Source organism: Rhinolophus sinicus, chromosome 1, assembly GCF_057876585.1.
Source record: "Rhinolophus sinicus isolate RSI-liver-muscle chromosome 1, RSI-T2T, whole genome shotgun sequence".
Classification (NCBI taxonomy): domain Eukaryota; kingdom Metazoa; phylum Chordata; class Mammalia; order Chiroptera; family Rhinolophidae; genus Rhinolophus; species Rhinolophus sinicus.
This window is the reverse complement of record NC_142501.1, coordinates 186,130,892-186,151,694: the sequence shown is the minus strand read 5'-3', so window position 1 is coordinate 186,151,694 and position 20,803 is coordinate 186,130,892. Positions and strand designations below refer to the sequence as shown.

The 20,803-nt window shown below is 36.7% G+C and overlaps 1 protein-coding gene across 4 annotated transcripts in view; it reads right to left on the bottom strand.

The window, feature by feature from the left end:
* SEC24B (SEC24 homolog B, COPII component) overlaps positions 1-20,803 on the bottom strand; it is an 84,070-nt gene that overhangs the window by 59,271 nt on the left and 3,996 nt on the right. For all 4 annotated transcript variants that reach the window (XM_019741953.3, XM_019741955.3, XM_019741954.3 and 1 more), the window contains exon 2: positions 2,068-2,814. In XM_019741953.3, coding sequence (XP_019597512.2) covers positions 2,068-2,814 — 747 coding nt within the window. The remainder of the gene's footprint in view (positions 1-2,067; positions 2,815-20,803) is intronic.

Sequence of the window (20,803 nt, the reverse complement as noted above, 5' to 3'; positions counted from 1 at the left end):
TAAACAGCCTAATGAAATGACACCTTTTCCACAGTAGCCAAAATTTTACCGAGTGAACAACCAAATATAGCACTTAAAATATACATGCTTGAATGCTTTCTAACAAAATAATCTGAAGTTCTAGTGCTAAATTATACTACTATGCTTTTCTACAATAAAGAGGCAAATGAAGTAACATTTGAAGGTCTTTTATACCGTGTTTCTGAGTTTGAATTCATCAACTGCCTAAAAAATAACAGCTTGTATCCATCACAGTATTTTTGATAATCACTTAACTCAGGTTTATGCTTCTGGATCTCCAGCCCTTTACAAATTGCTTAAGAAGTTTTACTATACTTGAAAATGAAATCAGTATAATCAAACAATAAAAAATGCAACCATTTTTTCTATTCCTCAAAAGATGAATTTCACACAAAACTATGTTTAATACCTAAGATTCTCATTTTAATACGGCAATCTAGTTTAAGAGAAAGCAATTAAGTTGCCTGTCTTCCCAAAAAATTAAAATCAATATTCCCATGATTCCCAAATCTTGTACTTAGGTATACAAGAAGCCCCTGTAACAAACTCACAGGGTTCCAAAGGACATTTTAAATTTTCAAAAGAAACAGAGTGACATCTGGAAATCACCTGAACCATTATTACTAAGTTGCCTGGGGTACTGTGAAAAAACACTGAGATACATCAACTGAGAAAGTTTGGGAACTTCTGTAATATTTAAAGTAGATTTTAAGGAACCTCTGTATTTCTTCTGAAATGGCGAAGAGCATCTGACATATTAAGATATATTTGAGATATATCTTGTCAACTTCTAAAATACAATTTAAAAGTAATTTAACAACCTAAAGGTAAAAAAAAAAACACATTTCTTAATAAATTAACTTCTAAAATTATATTTATTATGGCTTTCACAGTACAGTATTGGAATTAAGAGTGAAGATATAGGGCTGGCCCGGTGGCTCAGGCGGTTGGAGCTCCATGCACCTAACTCCAAAGGCTGCCGGTTCGATTCCCACATGGGCCAGTGGGCTCTCAACCACAAGGGTGCCAGTTCGATTCCTCAAGTCCTGCAGGCGATGGTGGGCAGCACCCCCTGCAACTAAGATTGAACACAGCACCTTGGGCTGAACTGCCACTGAGCTCCCGGATGGCTCAGTTGGTTGGAGCGCGTCCTGTCAACCACAAGGTTGCCGGTTCGACTCCCGCAAGGGATGGTGGGCTGCACCCCTGCAACTAAAGATTGAAAACAGCAACTGGACTTGGAGCTGAGCTGCGCCTCCACAACTAGATTGAAGGACAACGACTTAGAGCTAATGGGCCCTGGAGAAACTCACTGCTCCCCAATAAAAAACTAAAAGTAAAAATAAAAAAGAGCATATTCTATAGGAACCCCACGCTGAAAAAACTACATGCTTACACTCATAAATTTAACATCTTGGTTTAGGAAGATTACAAAGACTAACTACAAGGGTATTATTCTTTATGCATCTTTCCTCCCCTTCCCCATCCTTCATCCTAACTTGCCAATTTGGGAATAAGAAAACATCAGCTTTAATGTATAGGAAATAGGTCTTCTGTGAAAGTCACTAGTAGGAGCTAACTTAGAGAAACCAGTGTTATACTGCAGGCCATCATCTTTCGTATAGTGACTGGGGCTCTGGCTGGTATAGTAACTATCCCAAAGTTGAGCTAATATTAAGAAAAAAGTAATGGCTAACAAAGCAAATCGTCAAATGGACCCTTCCATTTGCCCTATACCTAACTCACATTAACGACAACTATTGCAGAGGCACAAAACATCAGAAAATTTTGACTGAGATCCCAATCATGGCAAGGAACTAGGCTTTATGAGGCAGATGGTTGGGTGGCTAATTGTGAATACGTGAAGAGGAATGGCCAAGGGAAATGATGGGTAATACCACAATAAATAAAGCAAATTAATTACAAAGGTAAGCTAATTTCCAATTTTCTGTTGGCAATATCATTTTAACTTTGATACAAATAAAAACGTGATCAGAAATGCACTGATTTTCAGCCATGCTTTGGTGAACTTTTCATGCAACCTACCAGCATTTGGGTTGTTGTTGGCTGTAGCCAGGGAGCCAGTGTGGTTTCGGATGAGATTGTCCTGGGTCGATGGAAGGCCTGAAGCTGACCACGAGAGAGGACTGTATCCTGAAAGACTCAGCTGCTGGTGGTACTGTTGTGAAGGTGGAGGTGGAAGTGGTGATGGATGGCTGACAGCGGTATTTTGACCAGAACATGAATTCTCTCTAACCGGCCTGATAGTCGAAGCATTCTGTGAGGTAAACATTTGTTGCCCATATGGATCACCAGCAGGCAGAGAGGGATATGAAACACTAGGATACGCAGCATTAGAAACAGTTGACACAGCATAGTGACCACAAGTAGAGGGAAATCCCTGAGAAACAGCAGGAGAATTGGCAGAGTACATGGCTGGACTATTGTAGTGATTCACAAAAGAGGAGTATGGCTGGGAGGCACTCGTATGCAAATGGGATGAGGATGATGCGGCACCTTGGAAATATCCTGGAGTGGATCCCACAATGTGAGGGGCAGGAGGACCCCTGCCATAGATCTGCTGTGCTCCTGATTGTTGGTTTGCTGTATTAGGAGTCACCACATTTTGTGTTGGTATCGTATAGACACCAGAGTAGTAACCACCACACTGGCTATCCAATGGCAATGAGGTCGTTTTCCCAGGTCCTTGAGAGTAATATCCTGAGGGAACATTATAGTTTTGAGGATGCAGTCCATACCCAGGTGGAACCTGCATTTGATTTTGTGCTGGACCTGAAAAAGAAAAGCAAATATTTACAGGGATTGATAAGGAGATAACTAATTTTTAAGCACAGTTCCCACCCAACTGTTCTCTAATTAATTTGCTTCTCTACAATCCCAAATTGTTACAAAAGACATATACTGTTATAGGCCCACTGTGATACTAGTCTCCAAGATGGCCTCCAATGATCCCTACTTCCCGGTATTCACAGCCTCTCAAAATGTACCAGAATTGGTCTACATTACTGACAGCACATAGCAAAGGAAGTGATATATCACTTCCAAGAGTTGCCCAGTCTTGGGTGCTAGCTCTCTTAGATCACTCAGCCTGGAAGAACAAATTACCAAATTGTGAAGAGCTCCATGGAGTGAGGAATGGAATTCTCTGGCCCAAGAGAAACTGAGGCCTTCCAACAACCACATGAATGAGCTTGGAACCACATACCTAGTACAGTCTTCAGATGACTACAGCTCCAATCAACAGTCTGACTACAATCTCATGAGACCCTAAGCCAGAACCACCCACCTAGGCCATTCCCAAGTTCACATCCCTCAGAAACTTTGAAATTAAGTATTCGCTCTTTTAAATTGCTAAGTTTTGGGGTACTTTGTTATGCAGCAATTAATAACTGACATACCCAGCATGGAAGAAGTTCAAACCTTTTTCATTAGCTTTAAAAAGAAAACAAAAAAACAAAAGTGACAACACACTCAGTGTAAAAAAAAAAAAAATCAAACAATGAAAAATATAAAGTGAAAAGTACAATCTTCTAGAAAGAAAATCAATATGGAAACAATGGTCTTAAATGACACATTGGACTAGCTGGATTTAATCGACAGTATCAGAGCATTTCACCCCAAAGCTGCAGAATACACGTTCTTCTCAAGTACACATGGAACATTTTCCAAAATAGACCACAGGTTAGGCAACAAAACAAGCCTTGATAAATTTAAAAAAATAAAAATCATACCAATTCTTCTCTGACAATAGTGCTATGAAATTAGAAATCAACTGCAGGAAAAGAACTGGAAGACACATTAATACATGGAGGCTGAACAACATGTTACCAAACAATGAATGGGTCAACGAGATCAAGGAAGAAATCGAAAGATACCTTGAGACAAACGAAAATGAAAACACGACGACCCAAAACCTATGGGATGCAGTGAAAGCAGTCCTAAGAGGGAAATTCATAGCAATGCAGGCCTACCTAAAGAAACAAGAAAAATCACTAATCAACAGTTTATCTTTACACGTAAGGTATCTGGAAAAAGAACAGCAAAATAAGCCCAAAAAGAGTACAAGGAAGGAAATAATAAAGATCAGAGTGGAAATAAATGAAAGAGACCAAAAAAACAATACAAAAGATCAATGAATCCAAGAGCTGGTTTTTAGAGAAGATAAACAAAATCGACAAACCTTTAGCCAGAGTCATCAAAAAAAAGAGAGGACCCAAATTAATAAAATAAAAGACGAAAGAGAAGTGACAACAGACACCACAGAAATACAAAATTTTTTTTTAAATTACCATGAGCAACTATATGCCAGCAAATTAGACAATCTGGAAGAAATAGACAATTTTCTAGAAGCATACAGCCTTCCAAGGCTAACTCAAGAAGAAACGGAAAACCTGAAAAGACTGATTACCACCAAGGAAATTGAATCAGTAATCAACAGGCTCCCAACAAACAAAAGCCCTGGACCAGATGGCTTTACACGTGAATTTTACAAAACATTCAAAAATGAATTATCACCTATTCTCCTCAAACTATTCCAAAAAATCCAGAAGGAGAGAAGGCTCTCAAACACTTTTTACAAGGCCACTATCACCCTGATCCCAAAATCAGACAAAGACATTAAAAAAAAAGGAAACTGTAGGCCGATATCCCTAATGAACATAGATGCAAAAATCCTCAACAAAATATTAGTGAACAGAATTCAGCAATATATTAAAAAGATCATACACCATTATCAAGTGGGATTGATTCCTTGTATGCAAGGGTGGTTCAACATCTACAAATCAATTAATGTGATACACCACATTAACAAAATGAAAAATAAAAATCATATGATCATATCAATAGATACACAGAAAAAGCATTTGACAAAATAAAGCAGCCATTTATGATAAAAACTCTTAAGAAAGTGGGAATAGAGCGACCACATCTCAACATAATAAAGGCCATATATGATAAACCCACAGCTAACATCATACTCAAAGGAGAAAAGCTAAAACCATTCCCCTGAAGATCAGGAACAAGGCAAGGCTGCCCACTTTCTCCACTTTTATTCAACATAGTGCTGGAAGTTCGAGCCACAGCAATCAGACAAGAATAAGAAGTAAAAGGCATCCAAATCGGTAAGGAGGAAGTAAAATTGTCATCATATGCAGATGACATGATACCATATATAGAGAACCCTAAAGACTCCACCAAAAAACTATTTTAACTGATAAATGAATTTAGTAAAGTAGCAGAATACAAAATTAATATTCAGAAATCAGTTGCATTTGTATATACCAATAATAAAATATCAGAAGGAGAAATTAAGAAAACAGTCCCATTTACAATTGCTTCAAAGACGATAAAATACCTGGGAATAAATTTAACCAAAAAAGTAAAAGATCTGTACTCAGAAAATTATAAGACACTGAAGAGATAAATTAAAGAAGATACAAATTGGGGCTGGCCCGGTGGCTCAGGCGGTTGGAGCTCCGTGCTCTTAACGCCGAAGGCTGCCTGTTTGATTCCCACATGGGCCAGTGGGCTCTCAACCACAAGAGTGCCAGTTCGATTCCTCGACCCCTGCAAGGGATGGTGGGCTGCGCCCCCTGCAACTAAGATTGAACACAACACCTTGAGCTGAGCTGCTGCTGAGCTCCCGATGGCTCAGTTGGTTGGACTGCATCCTCTCAACCACAAGGTTGCCGGTTCGATTACCGCAAAGGATGGTGGGCTTCGCCCCCTGCAACTAACAATGGCAAAAGGACCTGGAGCTGAGCTGCGCCCTCCACAAATAAGATTGAAAGGACAACAACTTGACTTGGAAAAAGTCCTGGAAGCACACACTGTTCCCCAATAAACTTGTTCCTCTTCCCCAGCAAGATCTTAAAAAAAAAAAAAAAAGACAAACAGATGAAACACATACCATGCTCATGGATAGGAAGAATTAATATCATTAAAATGTCCATACTGCCTAAGGCAATATACAGATTCAACGCAATTCCTATCAAACTACCAAAGACATTTTCACAGAAATAAAACATATAATCCTAAAATTTATATGGAACCATAAAAGACCCCGGACAGCCTCGGCAATCTTGAGAAATGATAACAAAGTAGGAGGTATAATGATACCTGACATCAAATTATAACACAAGGCTACAGTAATCAACACAGCATGGTACTGGCATAAAAACAGACATACAGCTCAATGGAACAGAATAGAGAGCCCAGAAATAAATCCATGCCTATATGGTCATTTAATCTACGACAATGGAAGCAAGAATTTACGGTGGGGTAGAGACAGTCTATTCTAAATGGTGCTGGGAAACCTGGACAGACACATGCAAAAAAATGAAGCTGGACCACCTCCTTACACCATATACAAGAACAAATTCAAAATGGATTAAAGACTTAAATGTAAGATCTGAAACCATAAAACTCCTAGAAGAAAATATAGGAAGAAAGCTTACAGATGTTACCCGGAGTAAGATCTTTATTGATATATCTCCTCAGGCAAGGGAAGTTAAGAGAAAAAACAAACATGTGGGATTACATCAAACTAAAGTTTTTTTTCACAACAAAGGAAACCGTCAATAAAACACAAAGGGATCCTACTGAATGGGAGAAGATATTTGCCAATGATATATCCAATAAGGGATTAATATCCAAAATTTATAAAAAACTCACTCAACTCAACTCCAAAAAAACAAACAACCCAATTAAAAAATGGGCAGAGGACATGAAGAGACATTTTTCTAAAGAGGACATACAAATGGCAAACAGACATATGAAAAAATGCTCAACCTCACTAATCATTAGAGAAATGCAAATAAAAACCACAATGAAATACCACCTCACCCCAGTCAAAACGGCTATCATCAATAAATCAACAAACAAGAGCTGGCGAGGATGTGGAGAAAAGGGAATCCTTGTGCACTGTTGGTGGGATTGCAAATGGTATAGCCACTATGAAAAACAGGATGGAGGTATCTCAAAAATCTGAAAATGGAATTACCTTATGACCCAGCAATTCCACTCCTAGGTATCTATCCAGAGAAATCCAAAACTCTAATTCGAAAAAATTTATGCACCCCTATGTTTACTGCAGCACTAGACACAATAGCCAAGACATGGAAACAACCAAAATGCCCATCGGTAGATGACTGGATTGAAAAACTGTGGTACATTTATACAATGGAGTATTACGCAGCCATAAAGAAGAATGAAATCTTACCATTTGCAACAATATGGATGGACCTAGAGATTATACTAAGTGAAATAAGTCAGACAGAGAAAGACAAATACCATATGATCTCACTTATATATGGAATCTAAAGAATAGAATAAATGAATGAACTAATCAGAAACAGTCTCAGAGACATAGAGGAAAAACTGAGGGTTGCTAGATGGGAGCGGGGGTGGGGATAAGGGGGAAGGTGAGGGGATTAGAAAGCACAGTCAGTAACCACAAGATTGCTACCGGGATACGAAAGTCAATTTGGGGAATGTAATCAATAATGTTGTAAAGATTTTGTAGGGTATCTGGTGGACACTTGTCTCGTTAGGGAGACCACCTCAGGGATGATGCCTGATCACTATACTGTACACCTGAAGCTGAAGCACAATGAATGTCAACTACAATTATATATATATACACACACACACATACACATATATAGGTATGTGTATATATATATATAATTACAAGTAGTGGAGTACAGCATTAGGAATAGAGACAGTGGAAATGTAATGGCTGTGTGCGATGTCAGAGGGGTAGTAAGTAGATGGGGAGAGAGGGGTTGACACTGTGTGAGGGGTATAAACGATAAATGCCTAACTATTACATCGTCTTGTACACCTGAAAAACTAATAAAAAAAAGTGAAAAGTACAAGTCCCCTTCTCTCTCTGATATCAAACTTCCCAAATGCAGCTACAGCTAATGGTTTCTTTTGTATCCTTTGTCTACCTATGTGTATATGTAGTGTATATATAAGCACACACACACACACACACACACACACACACACACGTGCATATATATATATATATATATATATATATATACACATATATATATATGTATTTTTTAAACATACAAAGATCATACTACAGTTAGGCACTTGCTTTCACTTAATATATCCTAGATATCATTCTGTATTAGCATAAATAAATCATTATTCCTCTAAAAAAAATTTGCAGTATTTCATGTAGAGATATAACATTATTTACTAAATTCCCATTGATGAGTATTTATTTCAGAGAGTGAACTAATTTATATTAATGAGGTCAACGTCTGTGATGAATCTGTAGGGAAAGTTCCTAGAAGTGAACCTGGAGGTTCAAAGGGTTTGTGCTTTTAAAATTTACCATTATTGCCAAATATCTCTCCAATAATGTCTATCAATTTATACCTCCCAACAATAAGACTCAATAATGCCTCATCTTCCCAGCATTGAGTAACATTTTAATCTCCGCCAATCGGATAAATGAAAAACATTTCAGTTTGCAGTACTTAACTTTGATGCTGAGAATCTTTTCAAATATTCCTTACACATTGGTTGTCTCCCTCTGTTGTCTGCCCTTTCTCCCCTAATGACTTATAAATGTTCTTGTATATTAAGAAATTTAACCTTGTTATTTTTATACGATGTATATATTCTTCCTCAAGTTACTGTTTGTCTTTTGACTTTGTTCATGGTATCTTTTGCTATAGTTTCTCATTATTTAGTAAAATCTTTCATGCTTGATAAATTTTAAAATCATTCTTACTAGAACCTTCCCCATTCCAGTTTTATATTTTTATCTTTGATCAAAATCAGAAGGTATTTATTTTATCAATATCATTAAAAGCAACATTAACCATAACATTAATTTTATTAAGTTTATTATTAAACATTTTACACTATTTGCCACTCACTAAATGCTTTACATATATTAACTTCTTTAATCTTCCTCATAGCCTCTAGAAGTAAACAGTATCATTATACTCACTTTATAAATAAGATAAATGAGGCACAGATATTGTCATTTAATACAGTCACCATCTTAGGAAGTAACTGGGCTGGGATATGAATCAAGTAATCTGGCTAAAGTCCATAGTTTTAAACAATGATCAGCCGCCCCTCACTACACTAATATCCGGTTGGCTTTCTTTAGCCCAGCAAATATTAGCCAATTGTCCCAAACAATGGAATTCTAGCCTCAGTTCCAACTAAGGGCAAACTTTATCCAAACATCTAATTTTTCTATTTTGTGGAGGAAATAGGTTTCTGTGCCATATTCAAATGAATGGAAAACAAAAACAAATATTCACAAGCTGTTTCAAGTTCAATGACACCAAGGAAGTGTCACTTGCCATAATAAATACAAAAATATTTATTTATAAAAGACATATGAATAAAGTTTAACATTTCCTTATTCTGTTCTCAATTTCTACTAAATAATATAGTGGAACCTCGATCTTTGATCATGTAAATACATATTCTATGGCAGACACAACGATAACTTACACAATCAAGCTGTAAGGAAAGAATACCCACACTATTCTGAGAAGTACATAGAGAACGAAAACTCAGATTACACTGTAAGAAAAATTTTACTTTTCTTATAGGATATTTTACATGGTCATGGTTCACCTGACAGAATTTACTTACTTAAAAGGAAAAAAGTCTAATAGGAATCTTTCATTAACATGGCAATAAAATGTGCAATGTTCTCCCTCCCGCAGTTAAATATACAAAAAGATGGATTTGCTACTCTTCACTAGTCTCAGAAAATTCTACTGGTATGAATTTATCAATCAAGAGGAGATCCAAGTCAGCTCTGGATAAATCTGTTTAGATATTTTCCCACTTAATGAATTTGTTGGCGCATGCATGCATGATCTGAAAATAGGGAAATAACTGTAACAACCAAGTTACTCAAATGTCATTCTTCTAAAAATAATAGAAATGTTTTATCGGCTGAAATTTACCAGAAGTGAATTTATCCATCAGAGGAAGCCTATTCTCAGTCCATCAAAGAAAAGAAAGGTATTACTTTAGGAGGGGGTGAGTGGGGGTGAAGGTGTGGAAGGGGGGATTATATGTCAATGCTTACCATTCCTTACTCTTTATTAATATTTAAATGTTCCAAAAGCATGAAGATCCGAAAATAACTTCATCAAAAATGATAAATGAATCAAGACTCCTTTGAAAGCAAAACGTTTCCTCTTAAATATTTTAAGTGAATTTTTAAAAACCTGAACTGAAAAAAATATGTAAGTAAACATAAGATTCAATTTGAATTAAAAGAAAATACTATCTAGAACAAGTAAAAAATCTTTTAAAAATTTTGTCTTACTGTTACCTAACAAGAAATGCATTTTCTTTTCTTCAACTTCAAAATTTATTAGATAGCTCTCCTAATTTTCTCTCAGGATATAATACCAAACTAAAATTAAAGTTCTACTTCTTCTGCATATACTGAAAACTGAGCTTGGCAAATATTACAAATGAATAGTTTACATACACCTATACTCATTTTTCTTTAATAAGTGCTGTAAACTATGGGAATTTTACTAATATTAGCATTTTCATTTGCCTATGTTTCCTATAATTCCCTGAGCAATTGAGGCAGTTTTAAAACACGGCGCCCAAAGTCTTTGGTACTCTGCTGATTAAAAGTAGAGATCTAAGTCTACTTCCCTCAAATATGGGCAGGCTGTAACAGTTGTCACCAATAAAGAATGGCAGGGGCAAAGCTGTGGGACTTCCCAGTCAGTCACAAGCAAACCAGTCGTACATTGTTTGATGGAACATTTGCATGTGGATCCCTGAGCAGCCACATAAGAAGTCCAATTACTCCACAGCTGCCATGGTCTGAGGAAGCCAAACCACATGGGCAGGTCATGGGCAGGTGCTCTGGTCTGAAATCCGAGTCTCTGATACTAGTCCAGGTGCCAGACATGGGAATAAGTGAGCCTTCCAGGTCATTCCAATCTCCAGCCACTGAATCACCTTTGAGTCTTCTCAGCTAAGACTCTAGACCTCCTAGAGGAGAGAAAAGCCATCTCTGCTGTGCCCTGTCCAAATTCTGTATCAACAGAATCTGTGAGCATAATAAAATGGTTGTTTTAAAACATCAAGCTTTGGAGTAATTTGTTATGTAGCAATAGCAACTGAAACAGCAATTAATCACCATTTTTAAAAATTCAGAATCCGGATTCTAAAACTCAAATACATCCATCTTTACCTAACATAAAGATGTATTATATTCTTAGAAGTCTAGACATCAGTTTCAATTATTACGTGTTATCTTCAAGTTAATATAACATATAGATACATATATATGTACATATACATACATACATATATACGTGTATGTGTGTCTGTGTGTGTATATATATATATACACACACAGATATGTGTGTCTGTGTGTGTGTATATATATATATACACACACACAGACACACATATATATATGCAGAATGCACTAAGTTGTCCTATTCTATTAGAAAAATAGTTCTTCCTTAGAATACAATCTGAGAGCTGTATTGCCTAAGTAAAATATGGAAAAAGAATTGAAAGATACGCTAGAAAAAAATGAAAGAAAAAAACGGAGAGCTGAAAATTGGGTCTATCATGAGAGGTAAAAACAATGGGAATCATAACATGTGCTACAGACGTGCACTTTCCAACAGGGCAGCCACTGGCCACATGTGGCTACTGAGCACTTGAAATACGGCTAATCAGAATTGAGAAGTGCTCTAAGTATAAAATACACAATGGGTTTTGAATAAATACTATGAAAAAAGGTAAAATATCTCAGCATTTTTAAAAGATTGAATACATTTTAAATGATATTACTTTGTATATATTAGGATAACTGAATATATTGGTTTTACTTTTTTTGATATTTTAATGTGTCTTCTAGACAATTTAAAATTACATATGCAGCTTGCATTAAATTCCTATTGAACGCTGCTATAAGACAGAAAAGTATAAAAAGATAAAGGGAATTAATGACAGCAACTTAGGCCAAAATATTTAAAGTAGACATTAGTAGAAACATGAATTACAAGAACATTTTGAGGTACTGCCAAATTTCATTAATGCTACTAATTTCTAAGAAAAAGGGAAAAACAACACTTTCTAGGATAGTTCTTTAGATTCAAAATGATTTTACAGCATATAGGAAAACAGCTGGTATTTTAATACTTCTATGGACAGCAACAAAAGTTGTGCAGGAGAGAATAAATTAATGTATGTGGATAGTCAAATTTTTGAAAAATAGCTCTATAAGCATTTTTCTTATTACAAAGGTGATATAGTCATTGCAAAAAGATACAGAAAATGATCACATAAAAATCATCTATATCTTACTACCTGCGATAACTGCTAGTACCATTTTAATGTAAGGGTATATATACCCAGAATTTACTTTTTGCATATAACTACTTAATTTAATGAGCTTTTATATGATTTCTGTATTTAGCATGACTTGAATATCTTTCCATTCTCATTTTCAATGTATGAATAGCATTCCATTCCATGGATTTATCATATTTTAATAAATTCTCTATTACTGGTCACTTGGTTGTTTTCAATTTTTTTTAAACATTGAGCCACATGATGATAAATACTTTTGTAGGTGAATCTAACCTATATATTTTATGGTTCCATTTATGTGATGCTCTGGAAAAGGTGGAATGGCAGGGATGGAAAACAGAGTAATGGCTGCCAAGATTAGAGGACAAGAGAGTGGATGACTGTAAGGGCCTCCATGAGGATTTTTTATGGTGATGAAACTTTTCTATATGGTAGCGTGATGGTGGATACTTGACTGCACGCATCTCCCAAAACCCACAGAGTTGTACACTACAAAGAATAAATGCAAATTTATTATATGCAAATTTTTATTTAAAAAAATCAACCAGGATTTCAAGAAAATCTATGGTAGAATGCGGACTATAACAAATCAGTATGATAAACTACCTGAAAAATATTTAGGTAAAATGCATGCAAGATGGACAGATGCAGACGTAATTAGACACATTTACATATATGAATTATTAATAGCATACACACAAGTATCTACATCTCCTAGCTGTCTACTGCAAGAGCCTAGAAGCAGTGACACCTGGTGGCAGTTAAGCACATCCAGGGCAGTTCTTGGTGTCTAAATACTACGTAAGCCCCAACAGAAGGAATCAGGGCTCCTTGGACAAAGAGCTGATTCTAGTGCTAAGGTAGGGCAAGTAGAAGATGGAGACGCTTATAATGCAGGAAAGTAAAGAAGTGCTCAAAACCCAAAAGGATGGGAGCTAAGGTGCACAAGAGCCAATCTAAAAGGGCTCTGAATGGCCAGAGCTGTAACAATTTGAGTAACAAATATAAATAATGATAATCCAAAGAATAAAATAAATATCCATGAGTCCATAATATAAATGACTTAATAAATTTTAAAATAGGAGAAAAGGGACAAATCTTCCTTACAGAAAAATTCCAAATGATAAATGTAAAATGAATGAGGGAAAGAGAAAAATCACCATTAGAATTGCAGTGATAATTACTGTGGGCAATAGTCACTGAGAAATGCTAAAATTAGTGTATGAAAATTTAAAGAGAAACAGGATAGTAACTTCAAAGTTCTCCCCAAGCATATTTATTAAGTATTAATTACTGTGCTGATTTTAACATATGGCCACAAACTGATATATTCAATCTAGGAGGTAGATCTTAATTCTCTTTCCGTTAAATGTAGACTGAAGTGACTTATTCCTAATAAACACAGTAAAAAAAGAAAAAAATAGTAACTTTCCAGTGGGAGAACCTGTAGGGCTGCCCCTATTATGAACTGAATGTGTCCCCCCAAAATTTGTATGTTGAAGCCCTAAACTCCAATTTGATGCTACTAAGAGGTAGGGCCCTTACGAGGTAATTAGGTCTAGATTATGTCATGAGTGTAAGAACCTCAGGATGGAATTAGTATCCTTATAAAAGAGGAAGAGATCTTTTTTCCCTACATGCCTGAAGCGAGAAAAGCCATGTGCGAATACAGCGAGAAGACAGCCCTCTGCGAGCCAGGAAGAGGATCTTCATCAGAACCCAACCACACTGACATCCTGATCTCACACTTCCAGCCTCCAAAACTGTGAAAAAATAAAATGTCTACGATTGAAGTCACCCAATCTATGGTATTTTGTCACAGCAACTCAAGCTAAGACATCTCCTTGATCATGTGCCCAAGGTTAACATGACTAACAATGAAACAAGGTGATGTCGTGCAACCCCTGATCTGATGCGATAAGATGGGCACTTCCCCTCTGCGGCATTCTTCCTAAGAATTCATAATCCCCGTCTAATCATCAGAAAGAATCAGAAAGTCTAAGTGAGGGGCTGTCTATAAAATAGCTAGTAGTCAGGCATCCCGAAACAAAAAAAACACTAAGAAACTGTCACAGACCAGAGGAGAATAAAAAAACATGGCAACTAAATGCAACATATCCTGGATTGGATTCAGGGACGGGGGAAAAAAAAGTGGAAAAACTGGTGAAATATAAATAAAATCTATAGTTTAGTTAATTGTATATCGCCAGTGTTAATTTCCCAGTTTCAATAAATATACCATGGTTTTGTAAGATGTTAAGACATGAGAAGAAGATATAAGACTTTAGAGGAAGCTGAGTGAGGGTATTGCAATTTTCTGTATTGCATCTTTGCATCACTTCTGCAAATCTAAAATTACTGCAACATTAGTTTTTAAAACATCAGAAAAGAGTGCTGGAAATGAACTACTAAATTGATTGTATCACACAATTTTTTAGACAAATGATTACACCAAACATAGCCAGAGTGATTTTCCTAAAAAGCAAATCTGATTGTTACTTCCTTGTTTAAGGCTTGTTAATGGTTTCTCTTGCCATCAGGAAAAAATTCAAATTCTTTAACATGGCCAATAAGACAATCGAAGGCAGAACATTCCCTCCCCCATCCCATCTGTCCCTGTCCTAATCCCTGGAACCTGTGAATATGTTACCAGTAGGACACATGGCACAGGGGAGTTAGGGTAGCAGATAGTATTGGGGTTGCTAATCAGCTGACCTTAAAATATGAAGATTAGTTGCAATTATCTAGGTGAGCTCAGTGTAATCAAAACAGTCCTTAAAAGTGGAAGAGGGAGATGTGACTACAGAAGACTCCTCAGAGAAATGCAGTATTGCTAACTTTGAAGATGGAAAGAGGCAGCCAGGAGTCAAGGAATGGGGGCAGCCTCTGAAAGCTGGAAAAGGCAAAGAAATGGATTCTGTCCTAGAACATCTAGAAGGTAATGGAGCCCTACTGACACTATGACTTTAGCCCAGTTTGACTTCTAACCCACAGATGATAAGTTCATGTTGTTTTAAGCCTCCAATTTGTTACAACAGAAAGGAGAAAACTAATGTAAAGGCCCTTCCCTTCATGATCTGAACCCTACTTGCCTCCCCAGCTTCATTACTCACCACTCCTTCTCATAATGATTTTCAACAGGCATGCCTTCATATACTGTACACTGCGAGTCCTTCTCGTGGATCTACCAAAGTTTGATCAGTAAACAAAATGTAATTTTGCTACAGCTAAGGATGCTTACTGTTATGGTGAAGCGACACTGAATGCCGACCTGGTAGAAAGAGGTATAACTTGACACCAATAAACAAAATAAATAAAAGCAAAGAAGCCACAGCACAATTTTAGGTAAGAGTGTATGCTAGAGCTTTGCCTCAAGAAGCCATCAAAGAAGTTGGTTAGGGCAGAATACAGTTAAGATTCTTTTTTGAAACTTCCTTTTTTTTTTTTTTAAATACATTTGCTCAAAGTTTAATTCCTTTACGAATGCCATCACAAATGTTAGCACTAAAGTAGCCCTGAGTATGGAAAGGCTGAGAAGCACTATTGCACACATTCTTACCACACTAAATTTTTCTCAAGGCACGCTTCACCTTTGAGCTTTCAAACAGGCCACTCCCTTTACCCGGAAACTTCAAAAATCCCCTCCTCTCCCTTCATCTAACCAAATCTTACTCATTCTTCAGACCTCAACTCAGCTCTTCCTCTAGAAAACATTCTCTAACCTGGTAAGTGAATGCCTGCTTAATGTTGCATCTATAGTATCTTGAACTACTGCGACAGCACTTTTCACATGAACTGTAAATGACTAATTGCAAACTCTGTAAGTGAAAAACTTGGGTCTAAATTTGCTCTCAGCTTTATCATATCTGTAAGGCTTAGCATAGTGCCTCGTTCATGGAAACCATAACCATATTCTGAAAAATGCAGCCTAGTAAATCATCATCAAATATTTCTATATCAGGTGTTTACCTCATCATAATGTATCAACAAAGACTATATGACACTTAAAAAGAAAACACAAAACTTTAAGAGCTTCCACTTATGAAAAGTAATTTATGCCTAGTACAACAACAAACAGGTCTGATTTTTTTTTTTACTTTAGCATTTTACACACTACACTCTGTAGTAGTTCAAGTATAAAAAAATCTGAAATAAAAGGAAACATAAAAAATCTACCCTATATCATTATATCTAAGGTGTTTTGATACTGTCACCTTTTTTTAATCTTACCAAGTGTATTAGTTTCCTACTGCTGGTGTAATAAATTACCACAAACTTGGTGGCTTAAAATAACACAAACGTATTCTTCTTGTACAGTTCTAGTGGTCAAAAGCCCAAAATTGGTTTCACTGGACTAAGGTCACAGTGTCATGGGCAGAGCTAGTTCCTTTTAAGGCTCTGAGGAGGAAATCCATTTTCTTGCCTTCTGGGTTTCTAGTGGCCACAGCATTCCTAAGCTTCTGGCTCCTTTCTCCGTCTTCAAAGCACATCACTCCAACCTCTTGGGTTCCTGTGGTCACATTACTTTCTCTGTGGGCTGACGCCTCCCTTTTCCTTCCAATAAGGACTACTGTGATTTTATCAGACCCACTGAGATCCGGGATAATATCCCAACTCTTAATCACAGCCGCAAAGCTTTCAGAGATTAGAATGGGGACATAATTGAGGAGGCCATTACTCAAGTATACATGGCAGGTTTTCACACAATTATATTATGACTTCCACTTTAGTAAAACCACCTTTGAAATTCCACCACTTCTAAGATGCACCCCAATTTCACAGGTAAAAATGTAAAAAAAAAAAAAGAAAGTGTTAAGAATCAATGGGAGTAATTTAATTATTGCATCCACCAAACAGCCTAAATAGTGACACACAAAAATGCATCAACAAATAAATCATTGAAAAACAGAAAAAAAATCAGGTTACATACAATCTCTGAAATAATTTTAAATTCTTAGCTTCACTTTGGGTATGTCTGTATAAAAGAGGGAAACAGACTCTAACACCTTATCTACTTACTGGTACCAATCTGACTTCAGAAGCAAACAATAGATGTTTAACAATTAGTCTATTATACTTGTTCAATGGAGCTGCATGGCTGGTCAGCCTGATACTATACAGCACTAGATACAGCCTCTGATTTTCAATTCGCATGGTGTCCTGCTTGGCGAAACTCAGTATCACAAGATATACCCAGAAGGTTATCTGCCTCAGTGACATAATCTCCTTCCAGAGCCTAGATTTCCGTCAAAGAAAATTGATTCTATTCCTTTTAGCAAACCTGACATGAAAATCAAAATGTACAAGGCAAGAATGTTATGGAACATCTAGGCACTATACAAAAAATTAATCATAGGAAATAAATGAATTTCCTCACCCCACCCACACTTAACAGAGAGGCAATACAGAGGGTGCCAAAAAAATGTATCCACATTTTAAGAAAGGAAAACTGTATTAATTGTAATGCGCAATATATACTGGTAACAAAAGATGAATACAAGTCATGTTTGACTTTTGCAATTACAAGAGGTGCTCAAAGTGGTTACCATCAGCGTCCAGACACTTCTGATTATGGCGAACTACTGCTTGAGCAACGTTGACCAAAGTGTCCACTTGTATACATTTTTTGGCACCCCCGGTATTTTTAATATCAAAAATGTTTGTTTCATTCTTTTTCTGAATTAAAGTTCAATACTTTTTTTAAAAGTTAAAGGTTTTCATTATCTTCAAAAGAACATCAGGGCAACAAAGTCAAGCTCCTTTATCCTATAAAGAGGCAGAATCAGATTTAAGAATGTAATTCATTCACTACTAAACTACCGAGAAGTAGGTCAGTGTTCAGCCAGCATGCATTTTAACAATCATTCTTGATAAAATACTGAAATACTTTTAAACCAGTTAGTAAACAGCCACAGCCCTGACACTGCCTCCCTGGTATGCCCCACAATGCTGGCCCCTTCCCCCTGACCTATAAGACCTCATATCAGCAACTAAAGGACTAATGCCTGGCATATTACAGGTTAACTGAATCTTGCTCTAGTATTAAGGCTGGTATCCATTCACTAGTCAGTGCACAAAGTACTGGTTAATCAGTATTTTGAAATATACTACCACTGCCAATAAAGTATCAGTAATATTGCTAAAATAGATTTTACAAGCATAAAAATATGTACACACAGACTGAAGGAAATCTGCAATTAGAAACCCTAGTGATGTTTTAAAAATGGGGAGTTCCAATCACATCTGGATACCCTGGATTATTCTTTCTAATCGAAGACTAATCCAGTCACTGCTGGCAGAGAAGAGCCTACAGATACAGCCTATGCAACCATTTGGATAAAATCTCACTGCATTTAGATTTTTCCTGCCACTACATCAGTTGTCCTCTTTGGATGCCATGGTAACAAGTACTAAGAGGTAAGGAGCCAAAAGAAAACTGATGCTGGTTGAGAACCTAATACACACCAGAGACTTTGTTTGTCTCTACATAATCTTAGATAATTCTCACAACAATCCTGTGAAGTATCATTATCGTCATTTTACAAGTAAACGGGGGCATGAACGCTCACTACTAACTCACACAAATTCAAATAGTTGGTAAGTAGTGTAGAATAGAAGCCAGGCACTGTGGGTTCCAAAGCTCCTTTCACAATACCCGTTTCTCAGAAATACTAGGAAAAACAAGCAAGTTAAGACTTGGCTGCCACCTAGGCAAGGCATTTCACTACTCCCTCTCCCCTCCCTACTTCATTCTGCTTTTGCTCAGTCACTAGTATAAGCAGCTTTCCGCACACAATTTTAGAAAACTTGAACCCTATTAAATACATCTGCCAGCAAGCCAGCAAGCTAGCTGAGGTAGATGGCCTACTAAAGGAAACCTCCCAAGAGTTGGATTAGTTGGAGGGACGGAGGGCTGGACAACATAAGAAAATAACAAAGACTAAAATAGTCATCGAGCTTTCAATACAAGAAAGGGGTAGGGAGAGCTGGCCATACACAGAACCTTTCAGTGGCCACTCTTAAAAAGTAACAATAGGAAGCCAAATTCACTTTTCAATTGAGAACCTACTGCATGCTGCCACTGGGAATATGATGAGGAACACTCACATGGTTCCTACCATACGAAGAATTTAGATTCTGGTGTTCTGAAGGAAACTGAATGAAAGGGCACGCATTTGCTAAGCACCAGGTCCTTTAACTCTTTCGCTGCATTGATTTCAAGTTTTTTTTCAAAATGTATCAGAAATCCACAAAAACCAAAAAGTTGATATTTTGACTATTTTATGCATTTAATAAAAACAATTTAAGCTGCTTTGTATATAAATGACATTATTTTTATGTATAAAAATTTTGGATATATTCATTTGGATATAAACAAACCTGGCGGCAAGAGTTAAAAATAGTACCTATAATGTAATCCTCCCAACAACCCCACAAGGAAGGTACTATTATCCCCTGAAGCTCAGAGATGTTAAATGATTTTCTCCACAAAACCTCAGGCTGTATCAAAGCCTACAGCCTTTTCACTAGCCCCCACCTTCTGACAATTCTGAGTATGCTTAGCCTATTGCAAACAGTGGCTTCCTTGAGGCTGAATATAACATGATCTGCTCTAAACTCAGTGCTGAATGTGAAGATGCTCTCATTTCTAGGAAAGTCCATTGAAGATTGGCTCAAAATCTGTTCTATTCCAACGACTTTAGGCTCTAACACTCCAGGGTTTACAGATGGATTAGAAAGATAAAGTTAGCTGAAATACTTGGATCGGTGGCAATGAATATGGTTTACAAAAATTATTACAGATACAATCTCAGAAACCCAAAGGGGAGGGAGTGGGTGGAAATGAAAGGACACTGCAAATAACTAAAGCAATATGTATAGCAACACAAAATAAAAATTAAACCTAGATGAAAGACATTTGTTTATATAGGGGAGTGAATATTTTTTAAGACCCTTGAGCTATCTATTAATCAACTTAGAAGGAAATTATGTATTCAGATTGTATTCAGATTTACATAATACCATGGCAATATCTTCAAGAGAGGACCTGATGCTCTGGCTGCTATAAAGGAAGGCGAGAAACCTGAGACACAGGTGCCACTCTGATCAAAAGGAACTTACTTCACACACACTAGGGAGATGTGTATCATTTTAAATTTTGCATGTGCTCTCAAAGTTAAAGGGTTTCCTATAACTGACCAGATAGTATTGTTAAGTGAATGGGATGTTTATTTATCTCTTCCATAATGAACTCCAATAATTCCCATTACTATCTCATCTTTCTCGCATTATTGACAATTAAAATGAGAACGCTGTCAGTAATCACCATTCTTGGAAAAGGAATATGGAAGGAACAAAATACATCTTCATTTGGAAATGAGCACCAATGGCTTCCTAAAAGTAGAAT